At 47.3% G+C, this 21,603-nt stretch overlaps 1 protein-coding gene across 1 annotated transcript in view; it reads right to left on the reverse strand.

The window, feature by feature from the left end:
* The window catches only part of LOC126092940 (cadherin-related tumor suppressor-like), a 518,310-nt gene that overhangs the window by 317,034 nt on the left and 179,673 nt on the right, over nt 1-21,603 (reverse strand). Inside the window, exons 6-7 of the mRNA XM_049908671.1 lie at nt 20,618-20,842; nt 16,411-16,620 (exon numbers count right to left, since the gene is read on the reverse strand). Of these exons, the coding sequence (XP_049764628.1) occupies nt 16,411-16,620; nt 20,618-20,842 (435 nt within the window). The remainder of the gene's footprint in view (nt 1-16,410; nt 16,621-20,617; nt 20,843-21,603) is intronic.

Below are 21,603 nucleotides of genomic sequence, written 5' to 3' on the forward strand. Positions count from 1 at the left end.
TTCGTAGTGTAATAAGCGAAAGCTATTTCCAGTTGCAAGGTATCTATGTGCAACATGGTTTTGCAGTTTTCTCATGAAACAAGTTCGCCAGTTTCGACTTGCAGTAGTGATTTTCTTGATGAATCTGATCAGTAATGTAAAATGCAACAACAATTGTTGAATGAAATGATTCTCTTGATGTATCTAATCAATAATGTAAAAGGGCAATAAAAACTGTTGAATGAAATAATGTGTGCTCACCTCAAAGTCACTGATAAGCCCTCCTCAGGTGGTATACACTTACTCTATGTCGTACCTTGTTTTGTTATATTCGGTCCTACTGTCTGAAGCAGTGTATCAAAACTATTCTTACTCATTCGATAGTACTGAAAGAATTTATTTGGGTGATTTTGTAACCCTTCGTGTAATTTGTAAAACTGCCCTTTCACTAGTCTTTGACTTACAATCGGATGCACCCAGTAACGACATTTGCGCTGCTTTCTCGCTCTTCTTCGCAGTAAAAGCGCCACCAAACAAGCTGTTTCGATGAAATCCATGCTGGTACTGAGAGTAGTTGCGATTTTCCTGCCGCTGTGTGCGCACCACAATGTACTTCCGCGACAGCGATTGTTAAGTCGCGCCGACTGAAAAATCGCCTGTGCGCGCCTAGCCTTAGATCTCATAATCGTGTGGGTAGATTAGAACATTTAAAAAGACAAATGGATAGATTGAAGTTAGATATAGTGAAAAAAGGAGACAGGTCAAGTGCTGGCGCACTGAGGGTCCGGAATAAAGTCCATTTAAATAGGTAGATAGTTCATCCGTAGAGGGAGTCGAGAATGACGACGATTTGTGCGGCATCTTAGCGGTCCTGGGAATTCCAAGCATGTACCAAAGCGTCTACAGTAGTTCCTGAGACTAGATGAGAGATACAGAAGGAACAGTAGTTTATGTATGTATAGAGTGAGGATTTAATAAAATATTTTCGTTTAATATCTAAAACATGACTACAACTTACATTTTATGTTTCCCTGCAGTAATATTTTTCTGTTATGCTTTCGACGAATGATGAATGCAGTGTACGTTCTAAAGGCAAAACGATATTTTTGTATGATGTAGTTAAAATTTAACAGTTTCCTTTACTTGTACTGCGAAACTTCGGTTCTTGCTAAATTTCGTGATTCTAGGCCAACGGGAAATACCCAACAGTTTTCGGTGTGTGAGTTTGCGAGTGTCAAAAATTGGGCGTCAATGGCGGTATCTACTGATTGCACTCACTTAAAAACTAAAATTTTTTACTCCGCCAAGGGGCTGTAGACATTAGTGCGTGTCATAAGTTACGACGTGACAAGTCTATCGCGTTCGTGATGAAAATGGTTTATAATAGTCGGTCAGACAGACAGACAGACAGACAACAAACCGATGCTACAAGGGTTCCGCTTTTACCGACTGAGCTACGGAACTCTACGAAAGCTCTTTGATGAATCGTTTTAATGAAATGCACCAGGCTGTAGCGATGGTGGTGGAAGGCGTGAGCCGCTGACTCCGTCTGCGCGCTGGAGGAGGTCTCTGGGAGGCCGGCAGCGGCCGGCGAGCGCGCTGGGGGCCTCGCGTTCCGTCAGCGCGACGGCGAGGCGCGCTGGAGCCCACTGGACGGCCGGAGCTGGAGCTGGAAGCCGAGGCGGGCGACCGACTCTGCTCGAGCGAGCGGTTCGTCCACAGCTCTGCAGGCCCCCCGATGTTTCCTCCTGCCCCCTCCCCCGTCACGCTTAGAAGGCGAGCCTCTGATATCGGACTCCTCCTGTTAAAGTTGACAAGAAAAGTGTCGTCCGAGACCGGTAACGAGTGCCTAAGGAAATCGCAAGTTCACCGACAAACGCGGGGTGTTATGGAATCTTCTTTACACGAAAGAACGAGGTAACAGCGTGGGCTTTGCCCGTCGTAGTAGTTGGTGGTGTTCGTCTGGTCTGCAGTCGGATCCTGAAACCTGACACAACGTTTCGGCTCTCCGACTGGCCGCCATCCTCACCTGCTGTGGTCGTTCCCTGTGTGCAGGACCGCCCGCACTCGGGGCTTCACTCAGAATGCCGCTGGCTGCCTCCGTTTGCGGCGCCACAAACGAGGCGGAAGACGCGCTGTTCGGCGGATTTAATTCTTTGCACGACCCCACTACCCAATTACTCTAAGTAAGTTCTGTTTAACCTGTGAGGTAGATTTACAATTGCTCTCCACTCCAAAGTCAATAACTAAAAGCGTTGTACTACCTACCGACTTTCAGGAAGATAACATTCTGAGATCGACCACTGTACTACAATAAGTACACCGCTTATACAATGAAGAGCCAGAGAAACTGGTATGCCAGCCTAATCTGGTGTAGGTCCCGCGCGAGCGTGCAGAAGTGCCGCAACACGACGTGGCACGGACTCGACTAATGTCTGACGTAGTGCTGGAGCGAATGACACGATCCACCCTGCAGGCTTGTCCCGAAATCTGTAAGAGTACGAGGGGTGGAGATCTCTTCTCAACACCACGTTGTAAATCGTCCCGCATATGGTCAATGATGTTTATGTCTCGGGACTTTACTGGCCAGCGGAAGTGTTTAAACTCAGACGAGTGTTCCTAGAGCCACTCTGTAGCAATTCTGGACTTCAAGGGTGCCGCATTCACCTCACGGAATTGCCCAGGTCTGTCAGAACGCACGACGTACACGAGTGGGTGCAGGTGACCAGGCAGGATGCTTAGGTACGTACCACCTGTCAGAGTCGCATCTAGACGTCTCAGCGCGCCCATATCGCTCCAACTGCACACACCCCACGCCATTACAGACCGCCGCGCGGAGTGACAGCGCGGTTTGAGGAGCCATATCACGGATCGCGCGGCCCTTACCGCCGGAGGTAAGTCCTCTCTCCGGCATGGGTGTGTGTGTGTGTGTTGTTCTTAGCATAAATTAGTTTAAGTAATATGCAAGTCTAACGACCGATGACCTCAGCAGTTTGCTCCCACATTTCTACATTACAGCGCTTCCACCAGCTTGAACAGTCTCCTGATGATATGCAGGCTCCGTGGATCGATGAGGTTCTCTCCACACCCCTACGCGTTCATCCACTCCAAACAATTTGAAACGAGACTCGCCCGACCACGCAACATGTTTCTAGTCCTCAACAGTCCAATGTCGGTGTTGACGGGCCCAGGCGAGGAGAAAACATTTGTGTCATGGAGTCACCCAGACTACACGAATGGGCCTTCGACTCCGAAAGCCCATATCGATGATGTTTCGTTGAATGGTTCGCACGCTGACACTTGTTGATGGCTCAGCATTGAAATCTGCAGCAATTTGCGGGAGGGTTGCACTTCAAGCACGTCGAACGATTCTCTTCAGTCGTCGTTGGTCCCTTTCTTGCAGGATGTTTTTCCGGCCGCAGCGATGTAGGAGATTTGATGTTTTACTGGATTCCTGGTATTCACAGTACACTCGTGAAATGTTTGTAGGGGAAAATCCCCACTTCATAGCTACCTCGGAGATACTGTGTTCTATCGCTCGTGCGCCGACTATAACACCGCGTTCACACTTACTTAAATCTTGATAACCTGCCATTGAGCAGCAGTAACCAATCTAACAACTGGGCCAAGCACTTGTTGTTATATGTGTTGCCGACGGCAGCGCCGTATTCTGCCTCTTTACATATCTTTCTATTTTAATAGACATGCTTACACCAGTTTCTTTGGAGCTTCAGTGAAGTTCCTAGACCACCTGCACCTGGCCCCTAGCGACTCCAGACAAGAATCTCTCCGCAACAAAACAGAAATACACTCCAGCGTCAATGAGGGAAAAACTCAGACAAAAACACCGCTCTCAAATTTACACGGGAACGAATGGAATAAACTGGCTTCAGCTGAACCTAGTCAAATGCTGCACCTGTAGTTAGATAATGGGTCCACGCTATGCTACGAGGCATTTTCCTGTGACTCGCCGCGAAAAACAGTCAAGTACCTGGGCAGAATTCCACGCCTGTCCACAGGAGAGCGCTTTGAATATTTTTCAGCCCTGTAGTACTCGAAAAACAACTTCCTTGACGACGAAGAATCACTCCGAAAAAATAAGGGCTTTGAAACTTCATAAAACGCCGCCCTATAGGGTCCACCTTATTGTCGCAATGAGTACGGCCTATCCGTCCACTTCGTGAACCAAACTTTATGACTTTCAGCCCTTTTACACGAACAGCCTCAGCCAAAGAATACAAGCGTTTCGTGAGGTGTCATTTGAGCTGTCTAGCATACCCGTAAGTCCGATTTCTGATGACCTAGACAGAAAGGAAACTCCCCATAAGATCATGCAAATGTTGTTATTGTGGTCTTCAGTCCTGAGACTGGTTTGATGCAGCTCTCCATGCTACTCTATCCTGTGCAAGCTTCATCATCTCCAGTACCTACTGCAACCTACATCCGTCTGAATCTACTTAGTGTATTCATCTCTTGGTCTCCCTCTACGATTTTTACCCTCCACGCTGCCCACCATACTAAATTGGTGATCCCTTGATGCCTCAGAACATGTCCTACCAACCGATCCCTTCTTCTGGTCAAGTTGTGCCACAAACTCGTCTTCTCCCCAATCCTATTCAATACCTCCTCATTAGTTATGTGATCTACCCATCTAATCTTCAGCATACACGGCCGGCCGCGGTGGCCGTGCGGTTCTAGGCGCTCCAGTCCGGAGCCGCGCTGTTGCTACGGTCGCAGGTTCGAATCCTGCCTCGGGCATGGGTGTATGTAATGTCCTTAGGTTGGTTAGGTTTAAGTAGCTCTAAGTTCTAGGGGACTGATGACCACAGCAGTTGAGTCCCATAGTGCTCAGAGCCATTTGAACCATTTTCAGCGTACATGCAAATGTAAGAGAAACAATGTTTCAAGATGCATAATGTATTCTTAAATGAAAATTACTTGGGGGTGGCCCACTTAAGCATGATGTACGGGTATCATTCCTCATCCGGATATATTAATGAGGGTCCTCATCTCACTTCAAAATAAAACTAACGGCCACTCTAACAATTTTGTTTATGTTCGAGTCCTCCCTCGGGCATGGGTGTGTGTGTGTGTGTGTTTGTCCTTAGGATTATTTAGGTTAAGTAGTGCGTAGGCTTAGTGACTGATGAGCTTAGCAGTTAAGCCCCATAAGATTTCACACACATTTGAACATTTGAACTGTCCTTCAAAGTAGAAACCAGCGTTGTGGAGAACCTGTTGCCAGCGATGTGGAAGGCGTAGTATACCGTTAGCAGAGCCTGTTCTGTTGATGGTACGACTGAAGCGGTCTACTGCCTGTCGAATTTCTTGAACAGTTCTGAAGCGAATGCCACGAAGCCAAAACTGAAACCCCAATCCAACGAATGGCGTCATTATGGGTCACCGCGAAAGTCGAAAGTGCGTCAGAGCCCCAGTATTGTGAAAGTTATGGTGATTCTCGTGTACGACTGTGACGGTGTTATCCTAACGCATTACGTTCCTCCACGGCACACCGTCAATGCACAATATTACTGTTCGTTTTTGAACCATCACCAGTTTTGCGAAAGAAGCGGCGACACTTTCTGCGCAACCCACCCATCAGTTTGTACGACAATGCGCAGGAGCATACTGAGCAAGCTGTGGCTGCTCTGTCGGTCGATGGGACTGGAAGTACTGTACCATCCACCACAGTCCCCGGACTTAAGTCTTTGTGACTTTGATTTGATTCCGAAGATGAAGGAACCATTTCGTGGCATTCGCTTCAGAACTGTGCCAGAGATTCGACAACCAGTAGACCGCTCCATTCGCACCATCAACAGAACAGGCTCTGCTACCGGTAAACTACGCCTTCCACATCGCTAGTAACGGGTTAAAAAAATGGATCAAATGGCTCTGAGCATTATGGGACTTAACATCTGAGATCGTCAGTATCCTAGAACTTAGAACTACTTAAACCTAACTAACCTAAGGACATCACACACATCCATGCCCGAGGCAGGATTCGAACCTGCGACCGTTGTGGTCGCGCGGTTCCAGACTGAAGTGCCTAGAACCGCTCGGCCACACCGGCCGGGTAACGGGTTCTACACAACGCTGGTGACTCCTTTGAAGGACAGTAACAGGTGCAAACATGTGACTCTTTTGTATCGGTTGTAAATAAATAGTTGCCATTATTTATGCTCCAACCCTCGCATAAACATTTGACAAATGGACAAATGGTTGCAATTATGACCCACACCCTTAACACAGGTGGGTGGACACACGACAACATACTATTGAACTACATCAGGATTACACACAATTCCTGTGTAATTCGTTAGTGATTTAGAGAAAGAACCCTAAAAAGGGAAGAACGAATACAACGGATTCACCGAAGTGCACAACGGGTGCAACTAGCTGCGCAATTGAATCCAGATGCAATTTAACTAGCTTCGAAATCGTGTCACATCGGTGGTAAATTAGCAAATGACACGCACACACACACACACACACACACACACATATATATATATATATATATTGCAAGAAGTGAGGAGACGGAGGTGTTTGTGTTAGCTGCAGTATATATATATATATATAGGGTGTTTCACTAAATGTGTTTGCCTCTGAAAGTTACGAACTAAGAGGCGACGGAAATATTTATTGCGGTAGGTCACCATAAGAAACGTTACACTGTCTGCGGAGGTATGAACATAGTTTATTGTGTTATTATCCAAAGAGTTACAGCAAAAAGATACAATTTTTAAATGGAACAACAGTTGTTTCTATCATGCACTGGAATCAGTAACACCAGCTGTGTATACATCACATCAGTTTAAATTACATTCCTATCACTTCTGGTTTGGGAGCCACAGCCCTTCAAAGTCTCAGGGGCAGATACCACACACGCTGCGCCTTCTGAATGCGGTGCGGCCGAGAAGTGACGTCGCCGGTGTCACGGAGCGGTAAGCTCCCTCGGTGCGCTGTTAGACCGCCGGCCGGCTGTCGCCGCACACGGCCGTATATACCCGACAGTTCGAGCCACACAAACAAACGGGGCGCAATACACCACAGTTACTGACATCGGATGAAGATGGCATACACGAATAACGAGTACGTTGACATGTTGCTGATGCCCGGCGAGTGCCGACACGGTGCCACTGAAGCAGCCACGGCGTACGCCTCGAGATATCCTAGGCGAGGAGCTCCTGCAGCCATTACGTTCTTACGTGCCGAACGACGACTTCGGGAAACAGGCAGCTTGGCGATGCGCCGCAGTAACAGACGAAGAACTGCAAGAAGTGAGGAGACGGAGGTGTTTGTGTTAGCTGCAGTAGCTACACCACGATCCTCATGTCGGCTTAACGAGCCGCTGCTGCAGTCGCTGGTGTCAGTCTAACATCTGTGTGGCGTAGAGTACACGGGCACAGGTTTCAACCGTACCGCCTGTCACCGACCCGGGAGCTGCATGGGAACGATTCCCGTGCGAGAGTTACATTCTGTGAATGGCCCATGCGTGATTTCACGCTGGAGTCTTTACAAGGTATTATGTTCTCTGATGAGTCCACGTTCACAAATTATGGTGAATCGCCATAACGTGCACTACTGGGCCGCAGACCTCGTTGGGTACGACCTGTCGACCGTCAACGTAGGTTGTCTATTAATGTATGGTGTGGAATCCTTGGGATGAAACCATCGGTCCACACTACTTCCCAGGTACACTGACAGGTGAGTTATATCGCGCGTTTATAGTCGACAGTTTGGGTGGTCTCCTTGAACATGTGTGTCTACACACGAGAGTCCATATGTGGATGCAGCACGATCGTCACCCAGCCCATTCTGCGCGTGCTGTTGTCGAAGAAGTGAACAACAGGTTTGCAGGAAGGTGGTTGGGGCGCCGTGGTCCTCATTCGTGGCCCGCTAGGTCGCTCGATTTAACACCATTACATTTCTTTTTGTGGGGATAGCTAAAGGATCGTGTTTGTGTCACTGAAGCCACATCCACAGATGATCTAAAATGGCACATCGAGGACGCATGTTGCTCCGTGTCACCGACGATGTTACATCTCGTCCGCAGACCCTTTAGAAACCGCATTGCATTGTGCATTCAGGAACATGGACACACATTTAAACATCTCATTTAAATCAACTTCCCACCGCCAGAACATCCACCACCCACTACACAGCCACGTATTATGTACAGCGTGTGGTATCTGCCCCTGAAACTTTGAAGGTCAAACTAAAAGTGATAGGAATGTAATTTAAACTGATGTGATGTATACACAGCTGGTGTTACTGATTCCAGTGCATGATAGAAACAACTGTTGTTCCATTTAAAAATTGTATTTTTTTGCTGTAACTCTTTGCAGAGGCAAACACATTTAGTGAAACACCCTATATATATCGCTATTTCGACTGCAAAATAACTACAGTGGATCTAAAATGTATACTGGTAATGGCAAGAAAATACTTCTGAAGAACAGAAATTTTAGCGTTCTCGCTTCCCGCGCCCGGTTTCCCGGGTTCGATTCCCGGCGGGATCATGGATTTTCTCTGCCTCGTGATGACTGGGTGTTCTGTGCTGTACTTAGGTTAGTTAGGTTTAAGTAGTTCTAAGTTCTAGGGAACTGATGACCATAGATGTTAAGTCCCATAGTGCTCAGAGCCATTTGAACCATTTTTGAACAGAAATTTGTTAACATCGAATATAGACTTAGGTATTAGAAAATATTTGTATGGAGTGTAGCCATAAACAGAAGTGAAACGTGGATGATAAACAGTGTAGAGAAGTAGAGAACAGAAGCTTTTGAAAACGGTGCTATGGAAGAATACTGAAGATTAGATCTGTAGATCATCTAACTAATGCGGAGGTACTGAGTAGAAATGGGGAGAAAAGAAATTTGTGGTACAACCTGGCTAGAAGACGGGATTGGTTGATGGGACACTTTACTAATTTAGTATAGAAGGGAAGCGTAGGGGGTAAAAATGGTATAGGGAAACCAAGAGATGAATACGGTAAGCAGATTCAGGACGTAAGTTGCAGCAGTTATTCGAAGATGAAGATGTTTGCACAGGATCACAGGATAGAGTAGCACGGAGAGCTGCATCGAACCAGTTTTCTGACCGAAGACCACAACAAGAACTGAAGTAATTAGTGTGCACCAATCAGAGACCCTCTTACACAGATTTACACAAACATTCGTGCACGGTGTGGCCACGACCGATGGCCTTCAGACCTCGTCCCGCAAAAAGGGACTCCTTCCAGCGCCTCATACGAGGCGACTCTCCAGTGCGGCTGCTCTGCAGACGGCGGACGCCCCGTCTTTCCCAATCAGTACCTGCCTTTCACTGATGTACGTGTTGATCACCCTGTGGTTCTTCTAAGTTAATTTCGCTGCCACAAGAATAAGGAAAGCCCCCAAGGTTGCAGAAAATGACAGGTTTCCCTCACTGTAATTAAAGGATAGAAGAAGAAGAAGTAATTAGCAGTCCTGTCATTGGCAATAGTGAATACTGTCTGTAGTTATCATACACCGTTAAAGATTATACTGTACTGACTACTGGCAAGTGTATAGTACATCATAAGAAATGTTTGCGTGGCTGTTTGGTCATAAAGTGCCACATAACGGTTTCCAATGGCCGTCTGGCGCTGACGTGGTCGCAATCAGGAGCTGCTCCTCGGCAGGACTTTTTAAGAGTCCTGACTCTCTAACAGTAATGCGTCCACCACAGCCCACTTTGAGGGAATGGCGAGAGAGAGCAGCCCCTCACCTCCAGACGGCAGAAAACTTCCTTCACACGCTCACGAACCGGGAATTACATTTTCGTTTCTTTTTTTAGTTTTTTTGTTCCGTTTAAAAGCATCTCGTGCGCTGTGCACAGAAAAATTTATTATAATTTTCAGTCACAGTCTTGACTGCATAAAGCATTCGGATTTGCCTTTCTTTCTAGGGGGCACTGTAAACTGATTGAGACCGAGGAGATCGACAGAGGCTACTGCATACAAAGAGAAAGAGCTTATAATTAGAGTATTCGTATACTAGAACCAGGATGTTCCACATGGCGAAGAACAGCTCTCACAACGTAGGCCTGCTGTTGCAATCGAGAATCACTGCAGAGACAGGCGCCGGCTTCGTGGGGCCTGAGGGGGCCCGGGACCACTCAAAAATTCGTTTGGGGGGGGGGGGGGCAGAGCCCCCCAATAGCTTAAGAAAATGATCAGCTATATTATGCTTTGCAAAAGCACAAAATTATATTGGATTTTTTTATTTTCCTTGTTGACGATAGTTACCTTTTAAATACACTCAGTAATGAGTTAAATAATTATTACTGTAGTAAGCAGGTTAACTGAAAACGAGTGGTGTGAATCACAACAGTGTTGCGATGCTGCGGGCACACTCAGAATTTGTCCCGGTGCGCGAGCCTTCGGGTAAAGTGTGGCGCCGGCGGGCCAGCGCTGCGGCCGCGGAGACGTCAAAAGGGCCGCAGCAGGGGCGCCCCCGGCCCCCAGCCCTGACGCCTCGAGGCATTCCGACGCCGCGGCGACATGGAGCAGTGATTCAGTGTGCATAGTTTCCTTCAGCGCATGCTGCTGACGTGTTTAGTGTTCCGACTTTTCATGTTTTATGCTTTTAATGATAGTTTACGATTTATTTAAATATAGTTTCAGTCTTTTCAGAACTATATATTCACTGCTTGGTAATAGTCTATAATCATGATTATTACCGTAAATTAAATTAGCTTTTTACGAAAATACCGTTCGTGTTTATGTTTTGTTTCTTTTTTCAAAGCCAAAAACTGTGTCAGGGCTGTCGAGTTTCCCAGAGTGTCGAGTTATTGACACTCCAATTTTCTGGGTTCCAATGTTGATCACATGACTCTAAAACGCTTAAAAAACTTTAAAACTCACTATTTTTCAACTAAAATTTAGAAAATTTCCCGGGGCAAGACCCCCCCCCCCCCCCCAAATATTTTTTACAAGTCGGCGCCCCTGACTACAGACAGCCGTAAGTAAAACAGTGACACTTAAAGGGAACTAGGTATTGTTAACAACTTACTGAGATATTGATTACAGAGTGGTGGCCGGCGACACGATACGGTGAAAGGAAAAATCAGCCTCCACACTGCAGATACTGCTACGGAGAGATTTCAACAGAACACAGAGATATCACCGGAGGTTCAGAGAGATAGTTACACCCGACATAGTTCTATAGAAGCGACAAGGGTGAGCACGAGAAAGGGGGGGAGGGGGGGGCGGTAAGCTTCTTAGCGCACGGCAAGATCAAATGTCGCATGTAGCTTTCAGCTTCTAGCAGGCTGGTTCAACAATTCCGCCCGAAACCATTGCTGGTGCTGTGACTCTTTGTCATGAACATCATTACGCCTCTCTGCCCAAAAAATGACAGCTTCACTGTTACGGGACTATAGCCGGTGACTACCTCGAGCCGAAAGTGATGACCGTTGGCGTCTTCCGAACTTGGCAGCTGCCTGCAAACCGCGATGTCTGAACGAGGAGAACGTGACCAAATGGCCCGCGTCCTGTAATTTATAACCTCGGAGGAGTGACCGGTCTTCAGTAAGCTTCAGATGCCAAAAAATACATCTTCTGCCCACTGCCCACAAAGTCAGCGGCCATGGACATGGAAAGCTGATAATGTCAACCCCTCAGAAAACAAGCGACGCAGTAGAAGACGTTACTATAGCGAGTCGGCTCTTTCAAAAACATTAGGCGCTCAATTTTCAGGGAATTCAAACACTGGTCGCTACTTTTGAGAAGCTGTTGAGTTCTCTCATTATGACCGTATCATTGATCAGATTCCGGGATACTGTTCAGAGGTATGTATCCAATCTGGCTATTATCGTATCCCCACTCTCCCACTTTTCTTAGAGAGGGAAATCAGCACGTAAGGTTGTAATGACTGTGAAGTAAATTTAATATTAACAAAGCGAGACGAGTACCAGCAGGACTCGCGCTCAGAGGGTTACGTACAAACTGTAATACACCGACGGAAAAAACGTCGCAACACGGCGAAGGAGTTGTGCGACGCAACAAAAGGTGGTAGGCGTATTTCTACATCTGGAAGATGACGTCTATTCAAAATTCGCACCAGTCGCACAAAAAGGGCGCTAGTAGCGCCACTATAAGGACGCAAATCAGGTTTGCTTTAAATACGCGGTGTAACGGTCGGGAGCGTTACATACCTTTGAGACTGGACGTGGGGAGTGGATGTTGTATGTATGTATGTATTGAACTGAGGACGTAGAAACGACGGAGAGGCTTCGTCCCCGCCGTAGCCCGCAGTGGTAAACAACCCCACACCAGGCTACAGCAGTCCACCCACCCCACCGCCGCCACCACCAAACCCAGGGTTATTGTGCGGTTCGGCCCCCAGTAGACCCCCCCCCCCCCGCCCCCCGAACGTCTCATTCCAGACGAGTGTAACCCCAATGTTTGCGTGGTAGAGTAATTATGGTGCACGCGTACGTGGAGACAATGTTTGCGCAGCAATCTCCGACAAAGTGTAATTGAGGCGCAATATGGGGAGCCACCACGCATTCGCCGAGGCAGATGGAAAACCGCCTTAAAAACCCTCCATCCACAAGCTGGCCGGCACACCGAACCTCGCCCGGCCGGTGTGGCCGAGCGGTTCTAGGAGCTTCAGTCCGGAACCACGCGACCGCTACGGTCGCAGGTACGAATGCTGCCTCGGGCATGGATGTGTATGATGTCCTTAGGTTGGTTAGGTTTAAGTAGTTCTAAGTCTAGGGGACTGATGACCTCAGATGTTAAGTCCCATAGTGCTCAGAGCCATTTAAACCATTTTTGATGAGGTTACCGCCAAGGGTCAGGAGACATTAGTTTTTGACATACACTTCAACTTGATACCTCTAGGTTCCTGAGAAGCACAGACAGAACGACAGAAAACAAAGTGATAATATAAGGATTCCGTTTTCACCAACTCAGGTACGGAACCATAAAAATGAAATACGAAAGCCTTAGTTGTAACGAGTGTATCAGTAGTTTGTAGGACTATAAACATTTTTTTTAATTTATTGGGTCCACTTTCTTAGTGACCTGACCGCGCAGAAGCGCTGGTGTGTGCGTGTGGGCAGGTGGTTAGGCTTCGGTCACAGCTTCGCCTGGGTGTTCACAAATTTTTGGATTCAGAAAAGTTTGAGACTGAAATAGCACCTGCCGTACAACAGTTGTGCTTATGAACAGATTTATAGAACTGCAGTCACTGACAATAACCATACTAATAATAGCAATAATAATAATGTACATAAATTGTCTAACGAAAGTAAGAATTGTTTTTGTGGGATTTCGTTGATTTGTAAGTAATTAAGTTCAGTTTAGGGCAATAACGGAATGATCTGTAAGCTTTCGCCACTCTCCTTTTCGCGTTTTTGTGTAAATGGAAGTTTTCGTGCCTTTTTTTTAGCACAAACGTACAAGATCCGTAACACGAATTAACTTCTAGAAATTCTTACGTTCCATCCGAACAACCACTTAAGCTTATTGTACATATCTTTCTTAAATGTTCGCTTGTAGTCATACTTGTTTGATTTCGTCACAATGGACGGATCTGGTCTACGAGGTCCTAGTTCCGTTGTGGCTAACTTTTCATGATAATTTACTTTTCTGTTAACACGTAAAAAGACTGAACAGAGCTCGCATTGACACTGCGCACGGAAGCCGATTCGCGCACTAATACACTCTATTTCACCCACAACATTAACAGTATATCAAAGCCACAACATCTCTTGGGCTGTACTGGCGGAAAGGAGTCGTGAATCGTTCAAAATGGCTCTCAGCGCTATGGGACTTAACATCTATGGTCATCAGTCCCCTAGAACTTAGAACTACTTAAACCTAACTAACCTAAGGACAGCACACAACACCCAGTCATCACGAGGCAGAGAAAATCCCTGACCCAGCCGGGAATCGAACCCGGGAACCCGTGCGTGGGAAGCGAGAACGCTACCGCACGACCACGAGATGCGGGCGTGAATCGTTCAGCAGATCGTTTTAACGACCTTCCTACTGTTGTTGGTTCAAAATTAAAATACATCGCGAGGCGGCGCGTTTCGCCTGCGCAAGCGAAATATTTATTCCTCGACTTAGCGTTTTCCGTGGCGAGCGAAGAAACGCAAGAAAATCAGTGTGTGACAGGAAAACGAGAGGACGTGCATGAAGTGTGTGCAGTGGAACAGCCATCCTTAGCCGCTATATTGTACAATTTGTGTTTTTTGAGATTCACGAGCGATATGTAACGTTAATGTGGAGTTTGGTAACAGCCATAATACAGTCTGGTGGATTTTAAAGGTAAGTTTGCGTATTTATTTTTGATCAAAAGATTCTGTGAAGAGCCGTAATGTACGAGAAGCTTCGAAAATATGGTGGGCGATCTTTGCTGTAGAACCTGCTTCAATAACACGGTCAAAAGCATAGAGAAAGGTTTCTCTGCTAAAACGAACTCATTTCACACGTAAGCAATCATCGAATGATCAAATACGAATGGAAATATCTCAGTTCCAAAAAAATCCTATAGAAGTTTTCTTTCTCTTACATTTCAAGAATTTTACAGGCGACCATCGGAGTCGGTAGCTGCTTCTAGACCACGAGAGCAACTTATTTACGTGCACGAAATCATTCCCGCCCTTTTTATGGCTCATGAAAACCAACATTGCATGCTGTACCACCATACAGCGAAACCTTCAGAGGTGGTGGTCCAGATTTCTGTACACACCGCTACCTCCAATACCCAGTAGCACGTCCTCTTGCGTTGATGCATGCCTGTATTCGTCGTGGCATACTATCCACAAGTTCATCAAGGCACTGTTAGTCGAGATTGTCCCACTCCTCAAAGGCGATTCGGCGTAGATCCCTCAGAGTGGTTGGAGGGTCACGTCGTCCATAAACAGCCCTTTTCAGTCTATCCCAGGCGTGTTCGATAGGGTTCATGTCTGGAGAACATGCTGGCCACTCTAGTCGAGCGATATCGTTATCCTGAAGAAATCATTCACAAGATGTGCACGATGAGGGCGAGAATTGTCGTCCATGAAGACGAATACCTCGCCAATATGCTGCCGAAATGGTTGCACTATAGGTCGGAGGACGGCAAAAAAAAAAAAAAATGGCTCTGAGCACTATGGGACTTAACATCTATGGTCATCAGTCCCCTAGAACTTATAACTACGTAAACCTAACTAACCTAGGGACATCACACAACACCCAGTCATCACGAGGCAGAGAAAATCCCTGACCCCGCCGGGAATCTAACGCGGGAACCCGGGCGGAGGATGGCATTCACGTATCGTACAGCCGTTACGGTGCCTTCCATAACCACCAGCGGCGTACGTCGGCCCCACATAATGCCACCCCAAAACATCAGGGAACCTCCACCTTGCAGCACTCGCTGGACAGTGTGTCTAAGGAGTTCAGCCTGACCGGGTTGCCTCCAAACACGTCTCCAACTGTTGTCTGGTTGAAGGCATATGCGACACTTACCTGTGAAGAGAGTGGTCCATTGGGAATGTTGCTGAGCCCACCTGTACCGTGCTGCACGGTGTCGTGGTTGCAAAGGCGTACCTCGCCCTGGACGTCGGGAGTGAAGTTGCGCATCGTGCAGCCTATTGCGCGCAGTTTGAGTCGTAGCACGACATCCTGTGGCTGCACGAAAGGCATTATTCAACACGGTGGTGTTGCTGTCAGGGTTCCTCCGAGCCATAATCCGTAGGTAGCGGTCATCCACTGCAGTAGTAGCCCTTGGGCGGCCTGAGCTAGGCAGTTCCTGACTCTCTGTACCTCCTTCGTGTCCGAACAACATCATCGCTTTGGTTCACTCCGAGATGCCTGGACACTTCTCTTGTTGAGAGACCTTCCTGGTACAAAGTAACAATGTGGACGTGATCGAACTGCGGTATTGACTATCTAAATGTGGCTGAACTACAGACAACACGAGCCGTGTACGTCCTTCCTGGAGGAATGACTTGAACTGATTGGCTGTCTAATAGGCGCTGCTCGTGCACGGTTGTTTACAGCTTTGGGCGGATTTAGTGACAGCTCTGAACAGTGAAATGGAGTGTGTCTGTGATAAAATATCCACAGTCAACGTCAATCTTCGGGAGTTCTCGGAACCGGGTTGATGCAAAACTGTTTTTGATGTGTGTATTTCAATTATCCCATCTACATTATCTTTAACAGAATTCGAAGAAAAATAACTATTAAATTGGGAAGGTGTAAGAAGTTTATGTGCGGACGCTCTCTCGTGATCTTTCGTGGGAGCTGCCGCTGAGTATCACAGTGTGTTACGAGATGGTGAAGCTTAAGCCAAAATGTACGAATGAAGAGTGAGCCAAATCGGAGGAGCCCGATAAATTGGGCAGGCGAGGAACAGTATAGGAAGCGAACAGCAGCGCCGAGGAGCGAGAGCGGAAAGCGGCGCTCACCTGGAGCACGCTGGCGCCGATGGAGGCGTTCTCGGCGACGGAGGCGCTGTACTGCCGGGGGTCGAACACGGGGCTGTTGTCGTTCTCGTCGAGCACGCGCACGCGCAGCAGCGCGCGCGTCGCCAGCGGCGGCTGGCCGCGGTCGCGCGCCTCCACCCACAGCTCGTAGAGGGCGCGCGTCTCGCGGTCCAGCCGGCCGGTCACCCGCACCTGCCGGCGCCCGGAAACACGCGCACGTCAGAGGCCGGCTCTGCACACCACTGCAGTCGAGAGTCCGACATACAGGCGGGAAGCTGCAAACGATCCACTGCTGAAACTCACGAAGCCACCATTTCCTCAGCCCTGCACACTCTATTCAGAACCGACGAGCCGGGGAGGGCTAGAGCCGTAGGCCGGCCGGCGACACGGCGCGCTATGCGGTCAGAAGCCGCACGGACGGATAGGACGCAGCAAAGTGCGTCGAGCTACTTGGCCCGGCTACAAGAAGGGTGACTGAAGAGAAGTAAGTCGGCTCCAAGAAACACTCAAACCATTTTGTTCCGGCACAGAGGCCTCAGCAGGAAAAATAATCGTGATATCTGAGACACACATATCTGGAACCGCACTGCAGCTCGGTGAAAATTCGAGAGACCTAAGACTACACTACGATTAGCACGTAAATTGGAAAACACACGAGCACTACATACTAAATAAGATCAGGAAGAGACAGGGATCAGTCAGATAAGTACAAAAAAATGTAACGGATCCAGTGCCACGCCAGTTATCGAGTACGTTGCCGCAGCACTGGGAGGGGAGAAAATGTCAGAAAAACTACACGACCTTCCCTCCCACGCAGAGAGAGAGGGAAAGAGGGAGAGGGGAGGGGAAGAGAGAATTAGAGAAAGAGAGGGAGAGAGAGAGAGAGAGAGAGAGAGAGAGAGAGAGAGAGAGGGGCTACTTCTAAGCTTCATTTCTACAACTCCATGACAGGACCCCAAACCATGAAGTGTATGTGACACAAAAACAGCTTCCTTACAGATACCACTTGTTAGAAAAGAAACACAATGAACGAACTCTAGAATAACAAAGGCATAGACTCTCACACCGTAGCAAGCAGCCCTGCACAAAGCGCAGCAAATTGTAAATAAGTACACTATAAAACTCACAAATAGATACGACAACAGCACTACGATATTTGAAACGAATACAAAAGTAACAACAAGCCTCTCACACAGCAGAGGACATTATAAAATGATTTACATCACACAAAACTGTCAACAAAGCAACCATCAACATATTATAAACTACCTGAGTACCTGGTGTTGCCAGGGTATCAGTTTATTCCAGTTACCTATAAGTCCATCTGCCCCGCTTCTCTGTCCATCTCCTCTCTCCATGTCCATCACGTCAGTGCCTCTCTCTCTGTCTCCATCTCCCCTGTCCCTCCCTCTCTCTGTCCATCTCTTCCATGCTCCCTCTCCCGCCAACTCCTTTGCCCTCCTCTCTATCTCCAAGGTTCCTCCATCTGTGTCTGTCTCCTCCATCCCCCCTTTCCCTCCTCTGTCCCTCCCCCTCACTCCCCATCTAGCTGTTCATCTCCTCTGATCCTATTTCTCTGTCCATCTCCTCCATCCCCCCCTCTCTCCATCATCCCCCTCTCCCTGTCCATCTCCTCCAACCCCATCGCTCTATCCAACTCTTCTGCCCCCCTCTCTCTTTGTCAGTCTCCCCCATCCCCCACCCTCTTTGCATCCCCTGTTCCCCACTCCATATTCTTCCCACACATCCTTCGCTCTCTGTCCATCTCCTCTGTATCCTCCATCTCTCACCATTTGTTGTAGCTTATCCTTGATGTTATTCAATCTGTACATTTAGCAATCAGTAAAGCAAACGAAAGAAAAATGTGGAACATCGAATAAAGTCCACGGGGAAAAAAAAGAAACTCTGAGGTTTACCGATGGCATTGCAGTTCTATCAGAGACGCGGAAGTAGTCGGGAAAGCAGTTGAACGGAATGGAAAATGTCTCCAGAGGAGAATATAAGATGAACGCCGACAAAAGCAAAACAAAGTTAATGGAATGTAATCGATTTACAAAAGCAAAACAAAGTTAATGGAATGTAATCGATTTAAATCGAGAAAATATGAGGGAATTAGAACAGGAAACGGAACACTTACAGTATTAGATAGGTTTTGCTATTTGGCCAGCAAAATAACTGATGACGGCTGAAGTAGAGAGGATGTAAAATGTAGTCTGGCAATATTAAGAAAAGCGTTTCTGGAGAAGACAAATTTGCTAACACTGAATATCGATTTAATTATTAGGAAGTCTTTTCTGAAAGTAGCCTATTTGTTCGGAGTGTAGCCATGTATGGAAGTGAAACGTGGACGATAAACGGTGTAGACAATAAGAGAATAGAAGTTTTCGAAACGTGATGCTGCAGAACAATGCTGAAGATTTGATGGGTAGATCACGTAACTAATGAGGAGGTGCTGAATAGAACTGGGAACAAAAAGAAATTTGTGGCACAACTTGAGTAGAAGAAGGGATCGGTTGGTAGGACACATGAGACATGACGGGATCACTTGCTACTGGAGAGATGTGTGTGTGATTTGGGGGGGGGGGGGGGCGGGGAAGATCGTAGAGGGAGACCAAGAGATGAAGACGATAAGGAGATTCAGAAGGATGTAGGTTGCAGCAGTTATTTGGAAACGACGAAGGTGCTTGCTGAGAATAGAGAGTACCACGGAGAGGTGCATTAAAACAGATTGCAAACCACAACAGCAACAGTAACATGAATTACAAGAAATTTCATGTACGAGGGTAGTTCAAGAAGTAAGGTGACTTTTCAATTTGCGCGGGCAACTTACATTCGATTATCGATTTTTTTTGTGATGCTAGTACACATGACCCGAACATATGTTCACAGTAAGTGTATAGCATATTTCGTTTGTTTTTGACAGATACACAGGTTAGACGTGTTTTAGTGTGCTCGGCGATTTTCGATTATTACAAAAAAAATGGAGGAAAGAATTTGCATCAAATTTTGTGTGGAAAATGGAATCAAGTGCTCTAAAACAGTTGAAATGTTGACAGTGGTTTAGGTTAGGTTACGGTGGGTCTGCTGTAAGTAAAAAAAAAATGTTTACAAGTGGTACAAGCTCTTCCAAGTTTGCCGAGAAGATGCCAATGACGAACCTCGCTCTGGACGCGCCAGCACATCAACAACAGAAGATAACGTCGAAGCTGTGAAGAAAATTATTTTGTAAATTCGTCGAATTACCGTAAGAGAAGTAGGTGAGGGTGTTGGGATATCAGTCGGCTCGTGTCATGGAATTTTTTCGGATGTTTTGGGCAGGAGACGTGTGTCAGTGAAACTTGTTCCAAAACTTTCTGAATTTTAATCAGAAGAACTGTCGCACGAGCATCGCTCAGCAGCTCTCGAATGACGTCGATGATGACACTGATTTGCTCAAAAGGGTCATAACTGGTGACGAAACACTAATTTACGGTTATGACGTCGAAGCCAAAGCCCAATCGTCCGAATGGAAGCATCCCGGAGAGCCGAGACCGAAAGAAAAGCGCGCCAAGTTCGATCAAACGTCAAAGTTTTGCTCACTGTTTTATTCAATTACCGTGGCGTTGTGGAAAATGAATTTTTGCCTCGAGGTCGTACGGTCAATAAGCAGTATTACCTTGACGTTATGCGCCGTTTGCGAGAAGCAATGCGCAAAAAACGCCCGGAATTTATGGCTTTTACATCGCGACAATGCACCTGCTCATTCATCGTTGCTCGTAAGAGATTTTTTGCCCAAAAACAATACGATAGTCATGCCTCAGACACCATATTCACCGGATTTGGCTCCCTGCGACTTTTTCCTGTTACCAAAACTGAAGAGACCTACGAAAGGTGAAGATTATCAACGACTGAGGAAATAAAAACTGCATCGCTGGAAGTACTCGAGGCTGTAACAGAAAGTGGTTATGAGAAGTGCTTCGAGGATTGGAAGAAGCGTCGGTACAAATGTATTGTATCTGAGGGGATTACTTTGAAGGGGACAACACGAATGTTGATGAATAAATAAATTTTTTTTTATAAAAATATAAAGTAACTCTACTTTTTGAACACACCTCGTACATAAAAAAGTTGATAGAAATAAATGACATGTGTAAAATAAGAAATAAATGGCCGAACAGAGCAGAGGGGCGGCGCTTGGCGCGCTACTGACCAGGCCGTCGGTGGCGCCGACGGAGAAGAGGCGCGCCGCGTCGCCGCCGGGGCCGGCGCCGGCGACCAGCGAGTACTCGACGTAGCCGTTGCGGCCCTCGTCGCGGTCGGCCGCCTTCACGGCCAGCACCACCGTGCCCGCCGGCGTGTTCTCCGCCACGGACACCTCGCCCGGCGAGATGAACTCGGGCGCCGCGTCGTTCACGTCCTTGAGCACCACCGTCACCTGCACAGCCGCACACCATAGCTCCACAACCGACAGCACAGGCGGGCACTTACGGCAACCTCGGGAGGGTTGGGCCACAGGGTGATGCAGCTCTCGGGACTGTCAACGAATTTGGTGAAAAAGTGTTGCTGCTCTTTTCGTCTTAGTTCTGGTGAAATCGCCGAGCGGGGTAGTCGCGCGGTCTGATGGCGCCTTGTCACGGTTCCCGCGGCTCCCCCCTTCGGAGGTTCGAGTCCTGTTAAGTAGTGTGTAAGGCTAGGGACCGATGATCTCGGCAGTTTGATCCCATAGGAAAAATGGTTCAAATGGATCTGAGCACTATGGGACTCAACATCTGTCGTCATCAGTCCCCTAGAACTTAGAACTACTTAAACCTAACTAACCTAAGGACAGCACACACATCCGTGCCCGACGCAGGATTCGAACCTGCGACCGTAGCAGTCGCGCGGTTCCGGACTGTAGCGCCTAGAACCGCGAGACCACCGCGGCCGGCGATCCCATAGGAATTTGCCACAAACTTCGAATTTTTTCTGCAAAAAAATCTCTTTCTCGCTTATGGTAAACCGAAAAGTTCTATTGCGTAGCTACATAATTGTAGAATTAAAGCTTGGTTTGCACAATGTTCATCCAGTTTTTTTTATTTTTTATTTTATTTTATTTTATTTTATTTTATTTTTTGCTGGGAGCTTGACAAATACTTAGGCATGAGACTAACCTAAAATCGACACCGACCTCTCTAATCTGCAAATGGGAGTCGCAGT

This window comes from Schistocerca cancellata, chromosome 7 (assembly GCF_023864275.1).
Source record: "Schistocerca cancellata isolate TAMUIC-IGC-003103 chromosome 7, iqSchCanc2.1, whole genome shotgun sequence".
NCBI lineage: Eukaryota > Metazoa > Arthropoda > Insecta > Orthoptera > Acrididae > Schistocerca > Schistocerca cancellata.